We start from the raw sequence: 26,732 nt of genomic DNA on the forward strand, positions 1-26,732 counted from the left end.
AATATCGATATTTACTGTGATGCTAATATAGAAATACACAAAAATGATTCTATGAATATTAGTTTCTTATATACATAAGAAATCCAATATCGGCATCGTTCGAAAGACAAAATCGATTGTTATATATCGAATTCGAAATCAGTAAATATATATAATGTAGCAAAGCTATCGCGGCTGATATATCGATCTTTTCTACGATTCTGAAATCGATATGCTTGATTCTTTGGAAATCGGTAAAAATTAAAGTCTAACGTCAATGGATGACGAAAAATATTGATAATTGTGTCGATGTGATAGTGCATTCCCAATTTGTTGAAGTCGTGAGGAGCGGTCAAGAATGAGATTAGAAAAACCCCTTTTTTGTATTTTTGGCGAGGTTTCGATCTTTATTCGGGTCGTCTTCAGGACATAAAGTGTGGTGCTATTCTTGGTTTTGTGTGAATGTTGTGATCACAACACTCACAACTTTCAACACAAAACCAATAAGACACCACAAGAATAGCACCACACTTTATGCCCTGAAGATGACCCGAATAAAGGTCGAAACACCGCCAAAAATATAAAAAAGGTGTTTTTCTAAACTACCTTACCTCATTCTTGACTGCTCCTCACAACTTCAAAAAATTATGAAACAACGGTCTCTAGAAAACAAAAATGTATTCTCAATATGAATGGTACAGTATAAAATCGATTGATATCGAAGTGATTATCGATATAATTATAACCATTTTCTATACCACTCGTGATCTTTTTCACCAGTAGGAGAACTGAATTTTTTCTTTTGCACCCGTTTATACAGTCAGGAGGCTAACAAAAGGTTTGTTCCGTTTTTATCATAAATTAAGAAAATTCATCCCTCTTATTTTTAAGAAGAGTGGCGTTCGAAATTTTGGTCTGTGTAGAAAAATGGCAAACGTGCCAAATGATGAATCTTGAGGATCAGCAAATATGAAATCTTTAGCTCTCGAGAAGAAAGAACGAATAATTAGCGACAGAACAAATTGGTAAATATCAAGTGGATTCGAACTGTCTACCATGGTTTTAGGTTATTTAAGGTTTACAAGTGACAAACTTAAGAAAAATTCGGATTTGGTTAACACTGACAAGGCGTTTGGATTGAAATATCGGCAGAGAAAACAATTGACTGTACGGATACTAATTGCCAATGATTGACTGTCCGTATGATCTCGCTTGTCAGCCGGAATTAGTAAATAAACGAAAACCAGCGGGTATTAGAAAAACTCGTGGCATTACGTTTGCGACCGGCACAACAGGCGGTGAGGACGACAAAGGCAGGTGTTCAACACCACGTGGCCTGCCTGATGGCTAGCGAGTAACAATTGGATTTTTTTTTTTTTCGAGAAAAAAGGACCACCTTTCAAAAACTAAACTGGTTGTGTTTGAAAATCCCGTTCTACCTGAAGCTCCTTGAACCTCTGAAATATCAAGCTATATCTTTTATTCCTAAAGTTCAACGGATAAGGATAGTTGGATATGGACGATTGAACAGAGAGATCGTGAGCGAAGGAATTGAGAGACTGTCAGAGCTATGATGGTGACGAGAAGCCGAAGAGCAAAAGACAGAATATGATCAGAAATCACCAAACTACACCTGGATTTTGTTCGAAAATACCGTTCTACCTTCGACCGCGTCCTTGATCCGAGCATTTCTATAAATACAACTGCTGAAATATCTCGCAGTACCTTTTTTATTACCAAGGTTCAACTGTGAAATTCCTTTCGGAGAATGCTGGTTTATTCATGGACTTTTATTATACTGAAGGACGTCTAACAGGATGTTAGGTGAACGGATGGAAAAGAGTGGGTGACTCGATCCAATTGTCCATGATAGACGTCATTGGAATAATGTTCGCGTTGATTCTTCCGACGATGTACTCGGTTTCTTTTCTGCGCTTAACACGATCGAAAACAGGTTGTAAAGAATAAGCGGTACGCATAAGACATGGAATCAATAAATGTTCTTCGATCTGCTCGACATGTACATATTAGCAGAGCCAGATGTTTGACTTTCCGGTCTATTCTAAGTAGGATGGACAGGCCAAGATTTTTTTTAAATAATGCAGATGCTTTTGACGTCAACTCATTGTGTCTGGGGGTCAGCCTGCCCCTAGGACGGGGTCCCACGGCCCCTAGTTCCCCGAACTGTTGATGGCTCTTTCCTACGTGCCTTTTGAAGCAGGTGGCTGCGGCTACCTGGCCTAAACAGCGGTAGAGTTGCCACCTCCGTCGAGTTTCTTGTGGAATGGTGCAAGTCGTTTTAAACCGGTTCGGACCGACCGGAGATGTGCTCGGCAGGGCTGAACATTCCACCGGGTGTAAGTTTCCTCGTGGAAACGCAAATTTCTTGTCGTTCAAAAATCAACGACCTCTTGCAAAACCATTGTTGCAATTGAAGGGTCAACATAATAACACTGTTACCACATTATTTGTTTTTTTACTGAAATTTTAAAAAATAATCGATTAAATTGCAAACAAAAACATTTACATCTTACAGAAAAGTAACTTAAGTTAATTACGGCGTGTGCATGCCCCCTCCATAAAACTGACTAATTCCAAAATATTATTTTTTTTGCCAAAACCAATCGATTGTAAACATGTCTTATCGATTATCTTATCATCAATTAACCTTCTAATAACCTTTCTAATCAGTGCATTGTACAGTTAAAAACAAAAAAACAGGATATAGATGAAGCCGAAACTTCGGCTAAGCTGAAAGAGAAACTCGACGAGAAGGAAGTCGCATATTAATTTAACAAATCAAGACACGCAAGCAAGTACACACACACATACACACACACTCAAAATGATATTTTTAGTCATCTTAGCGGCTTGTTTTCCTGGAGGGGGCGCGGCGTCCTGGAGGAGAATGACTCCATTCCCCGGTCACGTGACCGGATCGTGATCCGGAGCGTAAACATGTTTACAACAGACACCATCCATGGAGGAGGGGGTAAGCGAAAGGAAATTTTCTAACCATTCGCACGACTGTGTTTGAGTTTGTTCGTTTGTATGTATGTATGTTTTTTTTTTTAATATAAAAACTTGTAATAACGTAATAATTAAATCGTGATTTAACTTTCAAAGTACAACTAGCTACGCTTAGCCTTCGTAGGGGTTCCTTCGTCAAAATGGCAGCCTGTATGTCTCATCAAGAATACGTCATCAAGATTTTTGGATAGCCCAAAAAACTCACTGACACAAAGACTTCACCAAAAAATTACAGATAAACTATTAAAGAACAGTGAACCTTGTATCGTGATCCAGAAAAACAAATCTTTGAAGAAGAAAAAACTTTTTTTTTTAATGGATTGAATCTACTGTCTATCTTTATTCATAGTTATCATGTCTAAGGTTTCGAAAATATTCTAAATATATACGTTTAAATAAAAAGATAGTAGATGATCTCAACAAGATTCCCTCCGCAAAAAAGTTTACATTACATATGTATATACCATACATACCTTTTATGGACATAACCGCACATTTGCAAAACGACATAGTTGAAAGGAAAAAAAGATCCTCGATGAATTGGCATGTTTCGATTGATCCTCGATGAATTGGCATGTTTCGATTAAGTCAGATAAGCAGGTCAGTCCGAACGTAATTACCAAACCGCATACAACGAGAAAACATCACCAGTGATATGTCTGTGATCAGGTCGGGCATTGGGTCCAGACGAGCAATCTAGAAAAGCCTAATCGCGGCGATTATTTGCTCTTTTATTCTCATTGTAAGGTCTATTTTTGTACTTCAATTTATTTTTACACTATTCCTTTGAATCGTTAAAATGGGGAGGCTGAATTGTTCCCATGAATCAGACTAAATCGAAAATGAATCACTACTGAGTTACGTTGCATTTAGATAAATGTTTGCCACCACGTGTTGCGATTGAGAAAACTTTTTTTTTTCCTTGTTGACAACTAGAAAAAGTAACAGGTAGAAATGATGTTTTTTTGACAGATCGAAGTTATCAAGGTTTAACTGATTATTTAAACTGTACAGGCAGACGAATCATTTCTTATCAGTGATTATGACTGCACAAAACAGAGTATTCTTCACTATTAAAATTTTTCCCTAAATTTTTATTATTAGTACTATTATTTCTATTTTTATTTTTTGTATTTCTTTTATGTTAACATCAAACCTTCATTAATTCAAGTGCATTCTTAGGGGATATATAAAATATTGTCTAAGGGGGCGTCGGTGGCCGCAACGTTTAGGCTTTGACACTGCGCTTATCGTTTTAAGATAAAGGTCCCGGGTTCGAATCCAACGGCCCTGCATTCGAACTCGAAATACTTACAAATGTTTTTTTTTTAAACACCAGCACCTCGAGGGTTGATATGGCCTGGGCTGTTGCGAACCCACGTAAAAGAAAGAAAAAACATTTATTTCTTAAAATATACTTTTTTCGTCACAGCGGTCTTATCAACCCCTAGGATTTCTGGTGTTTTTGAAAGAAAAACAACACATTTGTAAGTTCGTTCACACTTTCTGTGATGTGCCTCAACATGCGCGCCATTTAATAAGACTGGTTTTCCGTTTTTTCTTCTTTTACACAGAGGTTTGCATGGACTGCGGTTGCCGGATGGTTAGGGCATCGAATTGTATTTGCCTCGCTAGCGGTTCTGGGTTCGAATCCCGACAGAGCTCACGGTTTGTTAATGGATTATGAACAATGTATTAACATGGTTTGACCTCTCGTCCAAGGTTAGTTAGCCATTAAGCCCTTATGTCAGGAATTATTTACATGCTGTTATGTTAAGACGTCTCCATAAGGAACGACGAGGTTATTCTCAAACTCAATACATCTATGTCCCCTTCGGTCACTTTCCATACCTTGTTCATTACGCAAATTTCATTAATTTTCTACTTTTTTATGATTTTTATGAATTTTTCTCGCTCTTCTTCCTTACAATCTTAATCTTATCTCACAATACAGTTTCTTGTTTCTTTCAGGCTCTTTAATACTTCTCCTCCACTGTTTGTCTTCTTATCTGTTCTCCCTTTCCCCAACTGCTTCTTAAGCATCCAGCCCTGCATTCGAACCCGACATACTTACAAATTGTTTAAGGATAGTTATGGATAGATGATTTTTTTTTACCCCCCCACCCACAACGAGGATTCATATAGTATTACCATAGTTCTAGTTCATATTATATAACCTTATAGTTGAAATAACCTACTAAAAAATAAATATATAAAGTACTCTCTCTCTCTCTATCTCTAAAAATTCCATGGAATACATTCATAGATACTATAAATAAAACTTGATGTTGCGCCACGAAAACTGGAATCTGGGTTTTTTTTACTCCTGTTTTCATCGAAACGAAAGAATGTTTTGCCCGCGATTTCAGACAGGGATGGCGGCGGATGAGCACGAGCTGGAGCTGTCAAGGGCCCCAGTCAAGGACGGACGGCCGTTACTCTGCAAAATCCCCTGTCCCGGTCAATTAAAAAAAAATTCTAACTCACTACAAAACCAAACGGCAGTTCTCCTTGGAAGTTTTAAAGATTAACACTGACCCTACTGGAAGCAAACGGAACCTACTGAGATTCTGTCCTAACTGTTAACCCAAGCCATTCCCAACGACCTCTGCAACCTGTGTACTGTAAACATACAAATACGTATACAGAGATTTATGTCCAATTCACTAGTTTTCGTGGTCCGCTTGACCAATTAATATGTTTCAATTAATTAAGGGTTTTAGTTGAGATAAAAAAAAATGTCAAAAGGAGGGAAAATTCAAAAGGTGGGGTTGAGATGGGAAGTTATTGTGCGAGTGGATCTAAGTCATGATAGCTCAAGTGGTAGAGAAGCAGCGTAACAAGCCGAAGATCGTGGGTTCGAATCCCGCTCGTGACTCTGACTTTATGACCAATGTTTATTCAGACTTTTAGGACACACATTGTGTACGTAAATAAAGTTTTATCGCAGAAAGAGACCCGCATTCCTAGGAAACTGGGGGAATATGTGATAAATAAAAACTTGTATTGGTCTAAACAAATGTCAGCCCTATGTCAAAAATATAATATCGGGAATGCTAAACAAACATAACAGGTAATGGGGAGAAAATAAATCGACTCCTTGATTCGTTAATGCAGGAATTTAAGAACTAAGTCACCAGGGCTAAGGACAATTCAAAACATTTAACGTTTAATCATTTAAAACCAGATAGAGCGAAAGGTATATAGAAGAGGGAAATAATTGGTTGGATTTTCATAAGTCTGATCATCAAAGTCGGAGACCTTCTCGCACTACTCATAGTAGATCAGACGACAGATAAAAATGTTCGATATGTAATATAAATAAAAAGTAAGATACACATCACTTTATTGCAACACGCCCAATATTAAAATAAATAAGATTGAGATATTTTGCTAAGGCCAAATTACAAGTAGGAAAATTTTTCAATATATTCAATGGTGAAGACCAGCAAATTATACAAATATATGTACATCGCTAGCTATAAAATACTAGACGGGTCTTAATAAATGAATCTAATTACTAGGTAATACACCTGATTATTTTGAAATATTTTGTTATTATTATATAAATAATATACGAGGAAATTTTGTATCTAATTAATTGTTTTATTGATTTATTACTTGTTTTTATTCTAAGTTTAAAAAAATAATCATAAATCAAACTTTCCAGTCCTTTAAACAGAGATAAATAAATGCCCTTACGATATACCGAATTTAGGTTAAAATAAATGTGTGGTGTTTAGTGACCGTTAGTTAATGATTATTTTTTGATCGTGAGATGCGGTCTGGTGTGACGTAGGCTTTAGAAAAGCATATTCTTTTTTTTTTTTTTTTATTGGCCTTATGATCTTGCATATTAGCCATAGTACGAATTCTTGTGTTTCAAATTGGGGGTTATCGGGAAAAAAGGGCCAGAGGCGACGGTGGGAATCGAACCCACGACCGCGGCGTGAGAGTCTCTCATGCTAACCACTCGGCTACCGCGGTCCCCAAAGCATATTCTTTATCGTGCCAACGTTTCGATCTTTACTGAGATCATCTTCAGGGCCTGGGATTTATAAACATTGTTTAAATTTTACGAATACACGTAGGATGTGAAAAAAAAATGGATTTATACAATGACAGAAATTTTAGACTCAATCAAAGATTTCACATCCTAAATTTTCTAAAACTTACGTCACACCAGACCGCATCTCACGATCTCCAAATAACTTTTAAAAAAATGTTACGTACAATTGTTGCGTTTATTTTTGTATAAGTACTAGAGAAGAGAAAATGTATATATAAGTTATATTTTTTTCTCTCTTAAAGATGTATTTGTAATTTGGTAAATTTATTTATTCTTGGTCTGTTTTAAAGATATCTTTGCAATTTAAAGGTTCCTAATATGGTTAGGGATGGACTTTTATTGTACAATTCGATTCTAGAGCTTAATTTAAGCCACTTTTACTGAAGGGAAAATTTTGATAGGATCGACCATTTCTGAGTTATGCCCGGCGGAAGACGCGCGAAGGGGGTTGCTTTTTGTAACAAGATGGCCGTCTTCCGGCGGCATAACTCAGAAATGGTCAATCCTATCAAAATTTTCCTTTCAGTACAAGTGGCATAAAATAAGCTCTGCAATAAAAATATGGGATTCGTATTGGAAATAACAAATTTAGTGTCATTTCCCAGCTAGATGTATAAAGTTTTGTTAAATATGTTACACCACGTGATTCCTAGCCAAAATTAACTTGCAGTTTGTATAAGACCATTTTTTGCTAATGTTAATAGTTTACGAATTAAAATTTAAATTATAAAATTTAATTGATTTATTTGTATATCAATTATTTATGAATTTGTATACTATAAGAAATATATATTTAGTGTTGTGTTAAATCATTTTTTGTTTATCACTGTAATAATCAACGAAGCAGACGGACTTATCATCCACGCTTTGCGTTTATTATGTAATAAATGATTACGTTATCGTTTGTCTAAATACTAAGAATAAAACTAAAAATAAAAAATTCCTATAAAAAGTTCGATAAAAGTTTAAAATATGTATGATTGCAGGGTTGGCGTCAGATGATAGATCGATTCATTTCACGCTGGCTTATAAATGAAACTATTGTTTAGATATAGATATCGAGGTTAAATCGAAATAGAACAGAAAATTCGGCTTAGATATCCGATTATAAACAATAGACGTTCGATACCGTCTGGTCCGATAGTTGAATTCCTATACTGACATGAGATTCTATGTACCTATTGAGTATCACAAGAAGAGAATTTTTTATATAATCTGTGGGTTAAATACTCTGTATATCTGGCTATTAAGTTATAGCTAAATTATTACCTACATGGCATTTTTCTCTAGGGGGAAAATATTAGATTAAAACCTCCAGACATCATGGCAAGGTGATTGAAGAGCAATCTTTAATCTACTGTGCATAGTCGTTTAAACAATTACCTAATTGGATGTAAGGATAACTGTCCTGGTATTAGCTTAGTATTTTTTAAATTTGGTTTCATGTCTGTTGTACACCAACACCATGAACATATTTATTGCATTATGCTCCTCCGATATGCGTGTATATCGACATATACACAATCTGCAGTATTGATGACAAGTCCTGCATGTGAAACTCCAGGAGGGGCAATAATCTTTCTCAGTGGACAATACTGAGGATTGCCATGGAATCAATGTTTTTCAATCTATGTTTGATTATTAATCATGCTTTCGATAACAGCCTTAGATATGACCATTTTGTCGATATAAGATCATTTTGGTGTATCGATATTTTTATGTATTTATATTACATCTTCCATATTTCGTCTAATATTAGTTAAAATTTTAGATATTTTGCTTTTGGGTACCATCCCTAGTCAAACAGAAGAAAATTCATAATTAAAAAGAGAACGTCGAGACGAAACATAGATGGGATTAACTTAAAACTCCGCGCGGAATCAACCAACACAATTTTGTTTTCTTTAGAATCTTTGTTAGGCTCCTTTCCTCCGCCTTTCCAAAACTTTTGGATCCCGTCCAAAAAAGGACTCTCGCCGAAACCGAACCGGTTGGTGCCCACAATACGGAAGTCCTTCAAGAGCCCGTTCATCCTCCGGCTTTCCGCTTTTCGCCAAGGCGTTTATTTATACAGGAATAAACCGAAGGGATAATTAATAGAGCGTGGGCCACGTACAGCTAAAAACAATAACTGACGAAGGCCAGGCCCGGTTGAATGAAATCCGGCCGGAATTTATGAAAGGATTCCCGTTGCTCTCTCATCCCTTTATGCTAAGTATGAGAGAAAGGAGAATGGCATGTGATCGGCCGAGTCGTTAGTTCGAGACTTTCTTATTAAAATTCCGTCGGCCGTCGTCCATTTTACGGAATACACTGTTTACGAGGATGTAATTTTCTGGAGTCACTTGCCATTGTCATATCCTTCTATAGATTTCAAGATATTGGATATCCATTAGAAAGTCAATTGACGATGTTTTCAACAGATACACGCCCAGAAACGAAAAGCACTAAACATATTCGACATAAATTGTGAGATATCCTGTTTAGGCAGGAGCCTGCGGTTGATAAACATGTAGTTTTGTCGTGTCAGATCATCCTGGTCTGCCAACCCTATATGGGGCTATTTGGCTCTATCTCCACTGAGAGGCAAAAAGAAATTGGCTCAATATTTGTAATTATCTCTTAATCCTCCAATGATCGTCTTACAACAATATTTCGTTCGTCTTAAAGGATTAGAGTGAATAAGACCCAGATATCACATCGGCTAGAATCATAGCATTGTTGGAAGATGGAAGAAATCAAGCGTTTGAACCCTTATAGGAAGCGTAACATTCCCAGAACAACTGTCCGAAGGGTCTTCCATAGCATGTTACTCGAGGTTATTCAAGTCGCCTTCGTGTCATACTCAGATCAATGTTTCGAATGTACTCCTTAATCGACATTCCACCGCTGTTGAGGTCAAGCAACGACTTCAACATGTTAGAAATGTTAATGTAGTTTAGGCACTGTAAGGCAAAGATTTTCAGAGCTGGATTACGCGCGAAAAGGCCTAAGGTCCCGAACTTCTGACAAAGCACAGAACAGCTCGGTTAAATTTCGCAACTGGTCTGAGCAAGATTGGGCTAAAATTTTGTTTTGCGATGAGCCAAGGTTTTGTTTGAGGTTTTCTGAGGGCCGAGAGTTTGGAGAAGAACAGGAAAGGGATATAACCCAGTCCTATATATCACTCAGGAGAAGCTATGGTGGTGGTGTTATGGGTTGGGAAAGCATTTCTATGGAAGGTGGCCCAAACTTGATCGTTGAGGAACATCAGAAAAAGTTGTTCCTTATGAAGTTGTCATAGAGGATATAAAATGTCGCCCAGTGAAGTCGAAGAATTTGCAGAAATTGAGAATGGCGCTGTTGTTGGAGTATGAAATATTTCCGCAGCACTACATTCAAAACATCAATTCGAAAAATGGATACCATGGCGAAAGCAAGCTATGATCAACATAAGAGTAGAAAATACTCCGTAGTGAATCGAATGTTTTCTTTATTGTTCCCTTAGCAACATTTTCAGTAAAATTGTTTTGCTCAGTTTAATTTTTTATTTAGCTATACCTTATGTAATTCTTTGAAAATATCCAGAAAACAACAAAAAAGAAAAATTATAACGTTTTACACAGAAAACAAATACTTTGAGCCCTGAAGATGATCTCAATAAAGATCGAAACGTGGGCACGATAAATAAAATGTTTTTCTAAATCTACGTCACACCTGACCGCATCTCACGATCTTCAAACAATTAGTACAACGATTGCAAGATTACTAAAAAAAATCTTTTAATGAAAGGTCTTGGTTGAGATGAAAAAGTTAGTGTTACGAGCGGGATTCGAACCCACGACCTTCGGCGTTTATCTCAACCAAGACCTTACATAAAAAGAATATTTAATTCAAATAATTAATATGGTCAATTAGGCCACTAAACCTAAATGGATTAAAATAATATATATTTAACGTAGGATAACAGTCAGAAACAGTAAGAAAACTCAACGAAGTATATTGTATGTACAACGCAAAAGAAATCATATTTGTCAAGAAAATTGGTTACCAATTCACTACCTCTATTTTTATGATGATTTTTAAGGAAAGGAGTTCGATAAGTCCTTTCATCGATAATAGAATTTCGATATCGTTTTTGTATTTTCCTTGTCCTTGGTCAATTATTGTGTTTGGATGTAACAAAATGCACTTTTTCGTTCTTCCTCTGTAAGATGAAGGAAGGGTCGGTGCTTATAAGGTAAAGATTGGCCTTTTTATATATTATTCATTGGTATAATGGCTGTTGGAGGTGTGCGTTCTAGTGGGGATGTTCGACGTAAGTAGGACGCCGCCGGTAAACAAGACCTGAGGTACTGCGAGGTTGCACAAGACGTTCGTGGGGTCGTTGCAATGACCCAGATCCCCAGAATCCCGGCTCGGTCCGACCAGGCTCTTACGCAAGTCCTTCGGCCCCGTGGTGAGTCGACTTTCCACCAAAGGACGCTTTCTCTTCGTCGACGGCGTGGGTGGGAAAAGATCTTGCAAAACTGCAGTCTAGAAAGCAGGCCGGGTGGAATTATATCACCCGCCTTCAGACAGGTGGAAGGCCAGGTGGTTTTATCTCGTTTCTCTTTTACTTGTTTCTTCCAAAAGAGCATCTGCCGGATGCTGGGATGATGACTTAACGGGAAACGGCCGTCGGGGTTTTTCTTCTGACTCACTCTCCGCCGATAAACCGAGGGGACAGATACAAGCCGTATTTAGTCAATTTACAGGGGCCCCTTATAAAGTCGATCACATTGGTGCAGATTCGTCAAATTCCTTTTATAAAAGGGTCTTCCCTAGGCCTCGCCACTAATTTTAAAAAACAGGCTATCACACTTTATAAATACGCTACTAATCTTCTTTCTTAGTCTCTTCTTGTACAACTCGTGATGATTGCTTATCGACAATGTGCAGGTCGCTCATTCCAATCGGATCATGTTCCAACAAACAGATTACACATAGTCGAGAAATGCAAGGGATTCTGAGAGACGTCTCTGAAGGGGAAAGGAGATCTAGGAAGCCGTCGAGAGGGGGGAACAGTTAGAAGGGTAGTTCACGGCGTCAAAACACGACCTAAATACCATTCGAGTCGGAGGAAGAGGGAAAATGGCGACCCGTTACCGACTTTCTCCGTCCGCCGGCCTCTCTCTCCTACCGCAACACTTTGAAGCGAAACAAAAACAAACACGTTTCACATGGCGGAATAGCCGAAATTTGCCTTCTAGAAGCTGGAAAGGGGTCACCGGTCATCCTGGGAAAACGGTACGCGTCATGCAGCGAAGCAGAATAGATTTCGAGGACTTTATAATGTAAACGTTGGAAATAACAAACACTCCTTGACCCCAATGAAACACCAATACCAACGGATTTTATCTTCCTTGACGAGATAACATGCTCTTCAAAATTGCTTTTACTTATTCCTAGCACCGTAAAGTTCACAACAAATATTAACAACACCAGAGCACATTAGTATAATTATGCTGGACGTATTGTACATTGAACACTGTGATGTATACAAAACTAAATGTTACGTAATACAAATCAATTTTCCTCTGAACGAAGTCATTTGTACTACATATATATAGGATATATATATAAATTGGTACATGTGTTGTTCTGATGATGATGATGAGCTGAAAGCACTGGCCCGGCGAATCGGCGTCCATATTCGGACGCTGTTTTGCCCTGGACACCGGTTTAAATGTAAAATTTCTTCGAGGGGACGCCGAGTTGATAGGAAGATGTGTATTTATATATATATATATATATATATATATATATATATATCCTCGATTTTTCATCACAATAAACAGAAATTGCCTCGTTTCCCTGTCAAAATATCGATAAGGATTAAACGCTAATAAGATTATATTTAATCAAAATTCTGAACTAAAATATAACTAAGAACTATTTAGTATGTACTGAGAGAGGTAATGTTCATTGTATAGGTAATTGGTAAGTGAAAGCAAAATATCGATACTTTTGGTTTCGGTAATACCACTGATGACATTTACGTTGGGGAAATAAATTAATAATTGAAAAATTTAACACCATATCGATACTCTGAGATTTTCTGCAAACTATAGTACTGCGTTATATCGATTGTCATTAATCGATTTTTTTAACGAGGGTTTGCAACGGCAGAGGTCATATAAACCCTCGGGGTGCCGGTGTTTTTGAAAAAAGCCCATTTGTAAGTATGTCGGGTACGAATGCAGGGCCGCTGGATTCGAACCCGGGACCTTTACCTTACAGTGATGAGCGCCGTGTCAACGCAAACCGTTGCGGCCACCGACGCCCCCTAATAATCGACTATTGAAAATACATTTATAATTTTTTCTTTCTTCTCTTTTTTGTTGGATCTGGAAGAGAATCTGGATTATAAAAACTTCGTAAGCTTTTCCAACTTTTTTTATTTTTTACGTAGATGCATTTCGAGGCACCGCCTCCTCCTCAGTACATTTTTCTAAAATTTACATAAATCAACAATAGCGAAATAGATGTTTAAACCTTAAAATGACGTAAATTATGTCCTCCATATCGCACACCTACAAGATAAATGACAGAAGTCGAAAAATTATAAAAACCGGATTATTTAGTGTTTTTTTTAAGTATTCGGGTTCGTGATGCTACAGGAAAAATGACAACTGTGGACTTTTACTCTTTCCTGCTAGCCAGTACTATGTGCCACTTCTGAATTGGCGGAAACGCACCGTCTCCATCCACTAAAAGTGGCATATCTTAATTCTGAACCTTGATTTAAAACATATTACTTTGAGCCAATATATACAAATAGTGTCGAAACTCAAGGGGTAGTACAACTGGATTTTTATTGTGTTTTCGCTTAAGTCTTGGACAAACGAAAGAGTGTTGATGGATCATGACAATTTTTATTGCCAAGAACCGTAATGGAGTGTACTTAATACATAAGTCAAAAAAAGGAAACATCCATTTGTCTCTCCTGAAATATATTCTTTTCTTTAGTTGTGTCACTTTTCTTGTGGGTGTGCGATAGAGTTGGCTTGTAAAATATTATTTTAAAAAGACTGAGAAGGAGGCGGAAAGAGCCTCGAAATGCATTTACGTAAAAAATAATAAATTTGAAAAAGTTTACGAAATTTCCATCATCCAAATTCTCACTTATAGCTTTCGTCCGCACTATGAGTGGCCTTTTGTATCGAAATGCGTCGAATCGATTATTGAAAGCAACATATCGATCCTTTCGTTTTTGGCCTAGCCATCAATGACAGATTTTATCGTGATGAGTAAAATCGAACGTTAACGATCCAAAACGAATGCAGAATATGTAGTTACCTAGACATATCGATTCTCGGCTTGCAGTTATTGGCTGATATCACAATTTGTTCAAGTATTTTCGACTGTGGACTTTTTTGTATCAAATAAATGAAAAATGAAGTAAAAACAAAAGAACATCGATGGTTTATTCCAAAAAGAATCGAACCAGTTTGAAGTTTTTGATTGTAAATATTAAATCCATTATATTTCGTGGTCCGATTGACCAAACAACTTCTTTCAATTAATTAAAATTTTTATGTGAGGTATTGGTTGAAATGAAAGCGTCACGAGCGGGATTCGAACCCACGACCTTCGGCTAAATAGCCGCTGCCCTACCACTTGAGCTGTCGTGACACTAACTTTTTCATTCCAGCCAATATCTTACATAAAAAGATTAATTAATTGAAAAATTGTAAATATTTGTTTAATTAATCCTTATTTGCTTAATGGTCATAACTGACCATATTAATTATTCCAATTAATTATTCTTTTTATCTAAGGTTTTTGGATGAGATGAAAAATGAGTGTCACGAGCGGGATTCGAACCTACGACCTTCGGCTAAATACGCCGCAGCTCTACCACTTGAACTATCGTAACTTTTTCATTTCAACCAATACCTTACATAAAAAGATTAATTAATTGAAAAATTGAAAATATTTGTTTAACTAATCCAAATGTGCTTAATGGTCATAATTGACCATATTAATTATTCTTTTTATCTAAGGTTTTTGGTTTAGATGAAAAATGAGCGCCACGAGAAGGATTCGAACCCACGACCTTCAGCTTTTTTTTTAAGTCTAACAGTACTTTATTTCTTAATTGGCGAGGAAACTATTATGTTAAACGTTTATACGTGTTCTGTCTACGAGGCAAGATTCGTACCATAACGCTTTATTTACAGCTACGTCAATAGAAAACAAACAGGAAAATCATACAGGGAAAACCTGCGACTTCGACTTGAAAGATTTTAATTTTTCGCTTCGAATCTGTACTACGTATATCGATGGTATTTTTTAATAATTTCCTTTGAAATTATTTAAATTATTTAATAAAATAAATTGTTTTGATCGCTAATCTGGAAATATTGAATTTACGTTATCGTCGTTAGGCCTATTTTTTGTTTTTGTGCCGTATTTACGTAACATTTGCTCTTCTTTGTACATCGCCCTTGAGGCAAGTGGGTACGGCGATATCACAATAGAAAAACTAAATCTAAATGATCTATTTATGATAGGTATATACAGGGTGAATTGCTACTCGTGCTACAAACTTCTCCAGTAGATTCTTCACCCTAAAATGAACAAAAAAGTTCATATTGTCCATGGTCCGATTCNGACCATGGACAATATGAACTTTTTTGTTCATTTTAGGGTGAAGAATCTACTGGAGAAGTTTGTAGCACGAGTAGCAATTCACCCTGTATAATATAAATATAATTTTATATGTAGAAAAATTTAAATATGAGCTTAATAATTTTGAATCATGATTAGGAAAAAATTGTTTTTACACTTTGGGCTTGTCATAATATCGCGAGAATCGTCCATCTCAGCGGTCTTTCATTGTTTTTCCCACGGATTTGTCATTTCCCTGTTATTGGGCGTTTTCCGGGTCCTTGGGCCTCGTGAATGGGCGACGCGGGCTCTACGTGAATCACAGTTTCATTCACAGGAGTAGGGAAAAAAATGACAATCAGATAAATGGCCGTTATTAAGCGCCGGCAGGAAATGCGCCTTTCCTGGGCACCGGGAGTTCACAGTGGAGGAATTTTCCGCCGGACGATGCCATTTTCCGACTGTCCGAGTAGTTCATCTAGCTCCGCTAACGACATTTTACTTTTCGTTTAAATAAAATATTATCAAGAAACGGCCTGAAATTATCCGCGTTGTCCTGTGAAACTCTTTACGTAACACAAACCGTCTATAAATAAAAAACAAAAATTGTTGTTTTAGACAGTCTATCCGATCATTGTTTCTATTAATAAAACAAAACACTCGACAATTTACGCACAACGATAAAAAAAAAATTTATAATTTTCCGACAAGGGTATAAGGAAAAAATGTTTTTCCTCGATAATAATAAAGATAGTGTTCGGAGACAGTATCCAATTGAACGAGCATAAAAATCCGCTTTATAATTCTTTCGATCTGATACTGCAATTGGCGAAAAAAATAACGACCAAAGCAAAACACTATTATACACAAATGGGTATACGTCACAACCACGAAACTTTTACGTCGCTTTTCTTTTAGTTCGGTGGCCGCAACGGTGACTGGGCGCTGATCAATGTAAGGCAAAGGTCTGCGTCGACATGCTTAACTTAAACTGGGCGTATTTTGAAAAACATAGACACCCCTGGGGTCGATATGACTTCCGCTGTCGGGAGCTCTTAACCTTAATGATTAAGGACCATGGTAACAACGAGCGGTAGATCGTATTGCTTAGGTGTATCCTGCAAAGGTGAGATTGGGCCTCGGCATGTCCTTTTCTCTCAATCCAATTCCCAGGACTGTGGAGAGGGTGCTCCAAGGAGACTGCAACAGACCCTTCCCAACCCTTGGTTGCAAGGGGGGTTTTCAGGCATAAAATAATGGTGTAGCCTTGAGATCTTAACACACTCTCTAAAGCACAAGCTGTTCGTGTTTCCTGGCTTGCATGATCGCCTTAAGCACCCTCTGCGTGCATTTGGTGATAGGACCAAGGCGTACAGCATGCGAGGTTGTAAAGACTATGCCTACCTAGTCCCCCGAAATGCGATAAGGGAGTTGTTGGCTTGAGAGCTCGCCGCGGACGGCGGTTAGAGTGGGTTGGAGTACTAGTCTGCATAGACGGGAGAGGGTGCATAACCAGCGGGATAGCACAATGTCTTCAGTTACAAGCCCGGTAGCGTGCTATGGGCGACCTTTACACGAAGGCAGGTTGAGGTGGTTAGACATTTCACTTTTACGAAACCACGCCCGGAGCGGATCTGGTAGTTTCGACTCTGGCGAGGTCCCTATACTCAGGGAGATAGAGTTGTCTCTATCTAGGGAGCGCATTGGGAGACCGGCTGATGCATTTCAGCCCTTTCGGGTATCCCTTTACGCGCGGCACACGGTTAAGTGCACAATGTTGACCCACCCCTTCGGACGGGGCAATCGGGAGAAGTCTGCATGTCTGTTGATTAGTCTGTGCATTTAGTGGCTTCCTTAAAATAGGTCGAAAGCTTGGCAGTAAGAATTTCCTTTCTTCTTCAAGAACATACCTTGATCCAGAGACATCAAGATGTTTTCACCGTTTAGTTCTGTCATCAGATTCGCTTGTCAATGGAGGTGGGTTTGTAGTAAATATAATAAATTCTATTTGACTATGATCCCATCATGGAAATGGTAAATAATGGTAAGGTATTTTACGGGGAGGGTAATTGTATGTGCAAATGTGTTCAAGAATGTATGGAGATAGTCGGGAATGGTTAAAGATTTGTTAAGAACGACTGGAAATTGTTATATATTACGAGGCTAGGGTCATGGGCTTAGCTCGCGGTGAATATCTAAGAATGTGCATATATAGACCCAATATGGAAGATAGCGAGAAACCTCACTGGCCAAAACAGCTAGGAAATGCATACCAAAATGATATGAAACCAAAAATTAACGTTTCATCGCTTCGTAAACTCCTCGAGGTCCATTTTCTTCTAGCCTAATCAATTTCGAGCCGATGGTTGGAAACTATTAAAAGGTGTGTGTGTGTTTTTGTAAAAGTCAGACAGTCGAACTCGGTATTGAATGAAGCAATGATTCCGTCATAAAGAAGTATCGGACACAGAACAGATTTGGTGTAGCACTGAAAGTGCATATTTCACGATTGACCTTTCTACACCCTTCCCCCGTACGATTGTCGCTTTTCCTAGAAGGCGTCGATACTATTGACTTTCTGGGAGGCAATTAGGCGAAATTTGGACTGTGCTCGCGGCCGGATTGAAGGCGTCGATGTCGGTTTTGTGCGAAACTGGGTCGAAGGTGGGCGGTGACGCCTACGCACTTTCGCCGCGGACTGGGTTGTGCAACATGAGTCGGCTGCCGTTTTTACTGTCAATCGTCAAAAAGAGAAAGAATCACTTGGAAAACCCATGCCGACAAATGAAAACAACTGTCACAACACACTAGGCAGAAAACAACAAAAACATTAAAACTGATACGAAGGAAAACCTATTTCGTACATAGTTTTAACGAACAATAACACATTTTACTGTTTTACTCTAATTTTAATGTGTTTTTTTTTAACAATCATTGAATAAATAAACAACAAAACAAGACAAAAATCGCAAAGAGGGGTAAGGTCAAGCTAGGGGGTGACCCTGTTCTTACTAGGCCAACCACTTAAAACTGGGGGGCGTTGCGACATCGCAGTATATTACTCATAATTCGACTGCACATTTGAAATCTTAATGAAACATAAATGTACATATTATCGTTCCTTCACCATTCATTTGACGCAAAATAAGGAGTTTGTTATGTCTAAAATTTATTTTAACATTTATTTAGAAATCGTGAGATGCGGTCTGCTGTGATGTAGGTTTGTAAATCCCAGGCCCTGAAGACTCAATAAAGATCGAAACTTATTCAGATATCGTGAGATGCGGTCGGTCATCTCACGATATCTGAATAACTATCGATTAACGGTCACTAATCTCTACACAAAGATCGAAACGTTGGCACGATAAAGAAAATGTTTTTCTGAAACCTACATCACACCAGACCGCATCTCACGATTTCTAAATAAATATCGATTAACGGTCACTAATCACCACACATTTATTTTAACCTAAATTCGGCATATCGTAAGGGCATTTATTTATCTCTATTTAAAGGACTAGAAATTTGATTTATGATTATTTTTTTTAAACTTAGAATAAAAACAAGTAATAAATCAATAAAACAATTAATTAGATACAAAATTTCCTCGTATGCAGTTCTGCCAATGATTCTCGAGCCACAAATTTTAACTACTTAAACCTATATTACTCATAATTCGACTGTAGATTTAAAATCTTTAATAAAATATAAATGGACATATTATCCTTACATAAAAAGATTAATTAATTGAAAAATTGTAAATATTTGTTTAATTAATCCTTATTTGCTTAATGGTCATAACTGACCATATTAATTATTCCAATTAATTATTCTTTTTATCTAAGGTTTTTGGATGAGATGAAAAATGAGTGTCACGAGCGGGATTCGAACCCACGACCTTCGGCTAAATACGCCGCTGCTCTACCACTAGAACTATCGTAACTTTTTCATTTCAACCAATACCTTACATAAAAAGATTAATTAATTGAAAAATTAAAAAAAAAATGTTCATATTTAAAATCTTTAATAAAATATAAATGTACATATTATCCTTCTTTCACAATTCATTTGACGCAAAATAATGAAAAAGTATCGTTGCAGGTTAAAATCGATATAAATACTCATTCAGAAATCGGCGAAAAATGATATTCAAAATAATAAAGTTTATAGCAACATCATAGAGATATAATATAATCAATTAAAAAGAAATAGGTATAAAGAAATAAGCTTTATTAAAAGAAGTGTAGCAATAAAAATGTTGAAATTTCGTTACTACGAATCATTGATCATCGTAATCTTCCATAATTCTGATTACTGGATGAGAAAATAAGTCATCAGTCCTAATACTATCGAAATATTGCAACGTGTATTATGCTACAATATTTTGTAGTATTCCCTTTGCGTTTCGAATCCAACGAAATATGTAAAAATTGCACATAAAGATGCAATTACTTTCGGATTGTTACGCTAAAAATTAATACGGTGGAAATTTGAGAGAGAGGAAATCACAAATCGTGTGTGGGCGGCGGTTTTCCTAACTTTTCCGAGTGGTAAAGTCGAGACGGGACTTTACCGCCATGGATCGGAATGCGGGGGCGATAAATCGAGCGAGACACGTGGACGGAGGCACGTGTGCCGTGACGTCGGCGCCCTATCGAGCTGCGCGTGACGCGCCCCGGTGACGTCACCGCCCCCGCATGACGTCAAACTTTTATACAATCCGTCCGGTCGAAAGTACGCGGGTGGGGGCCGAACGGGCGTAACTCCTTTAAATAAATAATTCAACCTTGTTTTTATTTTCTATCTCGCTTTTCTTTTTTACCTAAGTGTGTCATGTCTAACGACGGCCCAGTTGTTTCCTATGCGCGATAAACTAACATTTGTTTCAACCTAAATTCGACATATCTATCGGAAAGGCATTTATCTCTACTTAAAAAACTAAAAAGTTTTATTTATGATTTTTTTTTTTTAACCGAATAAAAATAAGTAATAAAACAATTAATTAAATACAACATTTCCTCGTATGCAGTACTTTCAAAGATTCTCAAGGAACAAAAGCAATTTTAACTACTTTAAAATATAGCTCACACTCACAGTTTGTTTTCAAAAATCCGGATTTCAAACATTAAACGCTCATTAGGTTGAAGGAGGTACTGCTTGAATTTTGAACGAAAAGAGGACCATTGTATTAATTATCTTAAATATTCCCCGTACTATCTAATTATTGTAAATTTAATTATAAATTTTTCAAATGAGCGAGTTACCAATGGGTTTTCTATTATTAATGGCTGAGTCCGATTTTTGCTTCTTTTAAATTTAATTTTTTTAATTATTTTTACTAGCAATCTTTCAATAAATATTTCTTGATTGACATTGTTTTTAGCTATGATTTTTTATAATTAGCAAGTGTTAATGGTAGTTTCAACACACAGTCTATACACCTTTAAATCTACAAATATTAATCTTTATTTATTTCCAATGTAAAATTTATACTCGAGCGTAAAGAATTAATTAATTGGAGGAATTCTTTTAGATTTTCTACATTTTAGATCCTCTAGGGTTCCCGACCATATACTTAAAATATCGTCTACATTGCGTATTAAAAAAATGACAGATTTAATTAGTTTATTATTTGATTTGAAAATACTTTTTTCAAATGAATATTTCGGCACAGAGTGGGGTAACGAAGGCCCCACTGGTAACCCTTTCATTTAATAAAATTTATTATTTAATAACATTATTATTAATTAGATGTTAGGCAAAAAAGTAAAAAAATGATATAATAGACCTCCTTAACCTTTTATTTTAAACAAGCAACAAACAAACTTTCAAACAACAGTTTTCTCTCCATCCACCAGGTGTTTTCGAGTTTATCGAGCAGCTGTAGAGCTCAACAGCCAACGCAACATTGCCGGAAGAGGGTCGTTCGGAAGTGTTTCAATTATAGTGTGGTGTGGAATTTCTTTGGACTGGTAGGAAAGTGCTGCCATTTGGTCCCTTTATTGGCGAACAATTTTTGCTTAAGCAAGATAATGCAAGACCAACAGTCGCCACCAGTATTATGTAGTACCTTTACGTCAACATTTACACTTTAAGACACCCAGCCCGTATTCCTGATTGAGTACTTTTGGGACGAGCTCGGACGTTGGGAAAACGAAGAAATAACCCTCCTACAGCCTTAGCTCAGCTAAATGAGCCGATAGAGGAGATTTGGGATGAAATATCTCAAGAAGTTAAGCTAGCTTAATTATGAGCATGCTGAGAATTTTAGAGTGTGTAATAAAAGCAAAAAGAGGCAACACATTCCATTAAAGATTGTTAAGTTTGTTTTATAATGTTTTATGATCATACACAAAAGTGTTTTTTAAATATTCTTTTCGTTTTTTATTTTAAATATTCTTTTCGTTTTTGAAAGATATTTATATTTTCAAACTAACCAAACCTTTAATAAGTACCTTATAAAATATATTGGTGTTAATATTATTGAAAAGGCAAGTACATCAAAAAATATCAAACTACAAAAAGTACGCCACTTTTTTTTGTGGAGCAATAGGGTGGCCTTTTTAGAAGGCCCAGCTGAATTTCTCTTGAACCAATGACTATCAAAAAACAAAAAATATGTGTTTACTATTTTTTAGTCTAGTTAAAAAAAAAAATTAAGGAAAATTATACACGGTATCTCAAGCCGTTCAACTTCGACTCTTTACATCCTGACACGTTATTTTAAAGGACTTTTTACGGTGAAAGCAATGGTGCAATCGGATTCTAAATATGCCAGAAAATGACAGAGTTTTTGTGAAAAGTTGGAAAAAAAAGTAATTTGGTTTGCTATTTATTAATCACATTTTTTTGCGATATTTTTATTTTACCACTAAGCAAATATTTTAATAAATAGCTGAATTGTAATAAATATCTTTATTCATAATAAATATTGGTGTTAAAAAGTACTGATAAAGCAAGTACATTAAAAAAATATCAAAATTTCAGTGCGTCACTTTTACTGTGGATTTTTTACGCTCAAAACAATGGTGCAGTCGGATTTTAAATTTGTCAAAAAATTACAAAATTATCTTAAAAGGTCATTTGTTTTGCTATTTTTTTAAATCACATTTCACGTTCGAACTGCCGGCCTTGCGTAAAGATGCAAAGATTTGACCTTTAGTGGTTAAAAGCTTAATTACGAGCATGCTGAGAAGTTTAGAGTGTGTAATAAGAACAAGAGGAGGCAATACACCCTATTAAAGATTGTTGAGTTGTGTTGTAATATTTTACGTTCATACACAAAAGTGATTTTTTTTTATTCTTTCGTTTATGAAATATATTTATATTTTCCCACTAATCAAATCTTTTAATGAGTAGCTGAATTATTATTATCAAAATTCAAAGTGCGCCACTGATTTTGTAGAACAGTGTATATTTGTTAATTATTATTTATAATGTTATGAAAAAGGTTTATGAATGTTAATGTAAACTTTAAGAATTATGTTGTGTAACAGATTTTCTTTTTCTCAACAGGCTAGTCGTTATGAAATTTCCCAAGCGCAGTTGTTCGTAAATTCTAGGTAAACAAACGAACAAAGGGAGGGAGGAAACCCTGGGTTCACCGGGTCAGGGATATTAAAAAGGGTTCAAACAACCGATTTACAACTCGACGGCGGTCAGTGGCCCGAGGGGTTGGAATTGTCCATGGTGACTTGACGTATTTACAGGATCGTATATGCTAATTAGCGTCGATTCTTACTGTTAAACCCTGGGTTCGGACCAGCGACCAAAACAGATACGATGTCAAGTTTTTATATTTTGGTCAAGATGACCCGTTTGCGAGTCGGCCACCTATTCTCGTACACATGGAACACTTTTTCCCATTCCCCCTCTCTCCGATGTTACGCGCGGAATTCGTCCAGATTATAAGAACATCAATCGACAAAAACGAACAAAAAGCTTGACAGCTATTCTTGAAAGTTTCGCTTTTTTTTTCCAAGTCAAATATAAAAGGGAAATTTATTATTTCGGACGTGAAATGCACATTAAACAATGTCGAACTTTTGTCTTTTTTGTTTTGTTTGGATGCGGCGCCAGAACTTCGCGTCCTTTGAACTGTGAAGCGCAATGAGAATCACGCAGAATGTTGTTTTCCATTTTCGAAAAAATTTTACTCTACAATATGCTGTTTTTAAATTGCAAAATATAAATACCGTTATATTCGATCAATTTTATCAACTTTTGTAAGAACTTTCAATTTTATCAAGGGACTAGGATTAACCTTTTTACGGTATTGATTTGAAAATGAAAAAAAAAGAAAGTTTGTTTTTTTGAAGGTTCTTAACAGTTGACACATCGTCTCAAGGAAACACTTTGGCCACGAACTATTATTTCTTGTTGTCAATAATGTTTATTTGAAACAAAAAGAAAGTGAAATGTGTTTAATAAGTGTTTTTGCCAGGTTGACAGTTTAACGTATGATGGGGGAGGATCTAACCTGTTTTCCGTTTAGGCGGGAAAATTTTGAAGACCGTTGATTTTGTGAATAACAAACCGGTGTATTTACAAATAAATGTAATTGAGTAAGTTCTGTTGAGAAAAATATCTGTATTTAAGTATAAAATGTGTTGAATTTAACGTTTCACATTGGAATAACATTGTAACAAGAGGGTTGAACAGCATCAAAGGTGCGAGTGGGAAAATCGTCCCGATAAATGGCAACAGTTGAAAGTTCTCACCTTCATCTTGTCCATTTTTCTTTTGTGCTTGTGAACGTTGAAAAGCGATGCCAGGGCCGTGGAAATGACGGAAACCGGGTTCCAGTTGTTTTTCAGTCGCCGTTCCATGATACGACGGGGTGAAAAGCCGGCGAGGCACTGGGAGCGGGACCTTTGGCGCGAGCCCCCCACCGCGGAACGATCGCCCCCCTCCTGACGTACAAAACCACCCCCCACCCCCCCAACGATACCACACAGACTTTCTCTCTTGCCTCGCCACCCTTGCGCCTGTGAATCCCGTACGAAATTTAATATACACACCTCAAACATTACTGAATGAACTGATCGCGATTTTTAAATTGTTTTATTTTTGACGTTTCATAATTTTTTTCTAAGAAATATTTCTTCGGTGGAAACAATAATCTATTTTTGTTTATTTGTCTAATTGACCATATTAATTATTTCAATTAATTATTCTTTTTATGCAAAGTCTTGGTTGAGATGAAAAATCTAGTCCCGACGGAGATTCGAACCCACAACCTTCGGCTCAATACGCCTCTGCTCTAACCACTTTAAAATGGCAAAAAGAGGGAAAATTTCGAAATGTTGTAGGTTGATATGGGGATTGGTGTCCAAGTGGATCGAAGTTACGTTAGCTCAAGTGGTTAGAGCAGCGGCGTATTGAGCCGAAGGTCGTGGGTTCGAATCTCGCTCGTGACACGAGCTTTTTCATCTCAACCAATACCTTACATAAAAAGAATAAATAATAATAATGCTAGATTGAACTTAAGAAAAATGACAACGGTTTGGTTGGACGCAAGAATCAAAATACACCCCCTTCCAATCCTACCAAATGGACATATATTCTTGAGCTGAAANAGATATCGTGAGATGCGGTCGGGTGTGATGTAGGTTTCAGAAAAACATTTTCTTTATCGTGCCAACGTTTCGATCTTTTATTGAGATCATCTTCAGGGCTCAAAGTGACACACTTAATTGAATTACTATAATAAAGTAAGATAATAATAATAGGCTAGGAAACAAATGGTAAGAAATGAGAAATAACAACTGGTAACAATAAGAGAGAAAGAAAAAGAAAAACCGGTTATACAATACAAATCAAAAATTAAACTTCTTAATTAACTCATATCTTTAATTCCATGCATTAATTAACGGTTGGGTTGGATGCAAGAATCAAAAAACACCCCTCTTCCAATCCTACCAAATGGAAATATCTTGTTGGGCTGTAATCAGACATTCGGAGTTGTAAACAGTGAGTCGTTGCGTTTTCCTCAGGTTTTACTTTCTGAACATTGTCAAAAACTTCATATCTAGTTACGATTTGTTTTTAAAAATGGTTCTTTAATATTGCGTGATATGAGGGAAATAATAATGTTTGATCTAACCTTAAGAAAAATGGCAAATGTGCTTCAAAGCATTTATGGACATCGATCAAGGATCCGTGTGCGAGCCTAAAGACTAAACTCCTTAATTAACGCATAACTGTAATTCCATGTATACGTTACGCTAGGAACGAATTAAAAGCCGTGAATTTGAGCCACTCAAAAACCGTAACAGTTCAACTCTGGAGAGAGTGAAACACCCGAGATGCCGTAACCAATCTCATCCAGAGATGAGCACTCCGCCGAGAAATAGATACAGTTTCAATGGAACATTGCACAAAGAACAGATTCCCAATGCCAATACAGAGGTTGTCTAAGAATAGGAGGAAGGGCAAATTGTACTTTTAAAAAAATATTTCCAGTTTGCAAACCAAGAAATATTAGGCTTAATTACCGCCAATTTATGTGTATCTAGTATCGGGAGACTTAAGAACTATCACAATATAGGAGTAGTGAAGCTTAAGTATACACACCAAAACTAAATCCATGTTTGTCTCTAAATACGGTATTTAGTTTGGTCCCTGGATGGCAATGTCTGTTCAATACGGAGTTGTTTTGTTCTTGTTTTTCGAAAAAAATCGGGCCTTATATCGTTAAATCGCCTCTTCCCCACTTTTACTTAATTTATTCCCATCGACCCTCAATTAGAGTAGTTGTATAATATGTGTAAAGGTTGTGTTGAGAGTGAATATATTTATTAGCGTGAATGTGTGATGTGAGAGTGCCGATGGCGGAATATGGAGTACCTCATCGACCCTCAATTACATTAGTTGTATAATGTTGTGTAAAGGTTGTGTTGAGAGTGAATATATTTATTAGCGTGAATGTGTGCTGTGAGAGTGCTGATGGCGGAATATCGAGTACCCCATCAACCCTCAATTAAATTAGTCTTATAATATGTTGTCTAAAGATTCTGTT

The 26,732-nt window shown here is 36.7% G+C and overlaps 1 protein-coding gene across 2 annotated transcripts in view; it reads right to left on the reverse strand.

The window, feature by feature from the left end:
- The window catches only part of LOC106663173 (3-phosphoinositide-dependent protein kinase 1), a 79,706-nt gene that overhangs the window by 14,121 nt on the left and 38,853 nt on the right, over positions 1-26,732 (reverse strand). Inside the window, exon 1 of one of the 2 annotated variants that reach the window (XM_014387802.2) lies at positions 24,433-24,574. The exons of the other annotated variant lie outside the window; for it this stretch is intronic. Within the exon in view, the coding sequence (XP_014243288.1) occupies positions 24,433-24,540 (108 nt within the window). The 5' untranslated portion in view covers positions 24,541-24,574. Of the gene's footprint in view, positions 1-24,432; positions 24,575-26,732 lie in introns of those variants that run through there. 2 annotated transcript variants of the gene reach the window in all.

This window comes from Cimex lectularius, unplaced genomic scaffold (assembly GCF_000648675.2).
Source record: "Cimex lectularius strain Harlan isolate CLEC.00 unplaced genomic scaffold, Clec_2.1 scaffold330, whole genome shotgun sequence".
In the NCBI taxonomy this organism is placed as follows: domain Eukaryota; kingdom Metazoa; phylum Arthropoda; class Insecta; order Hemiptera; family Cimicidae; genus Cimex; species Cimex lectularius.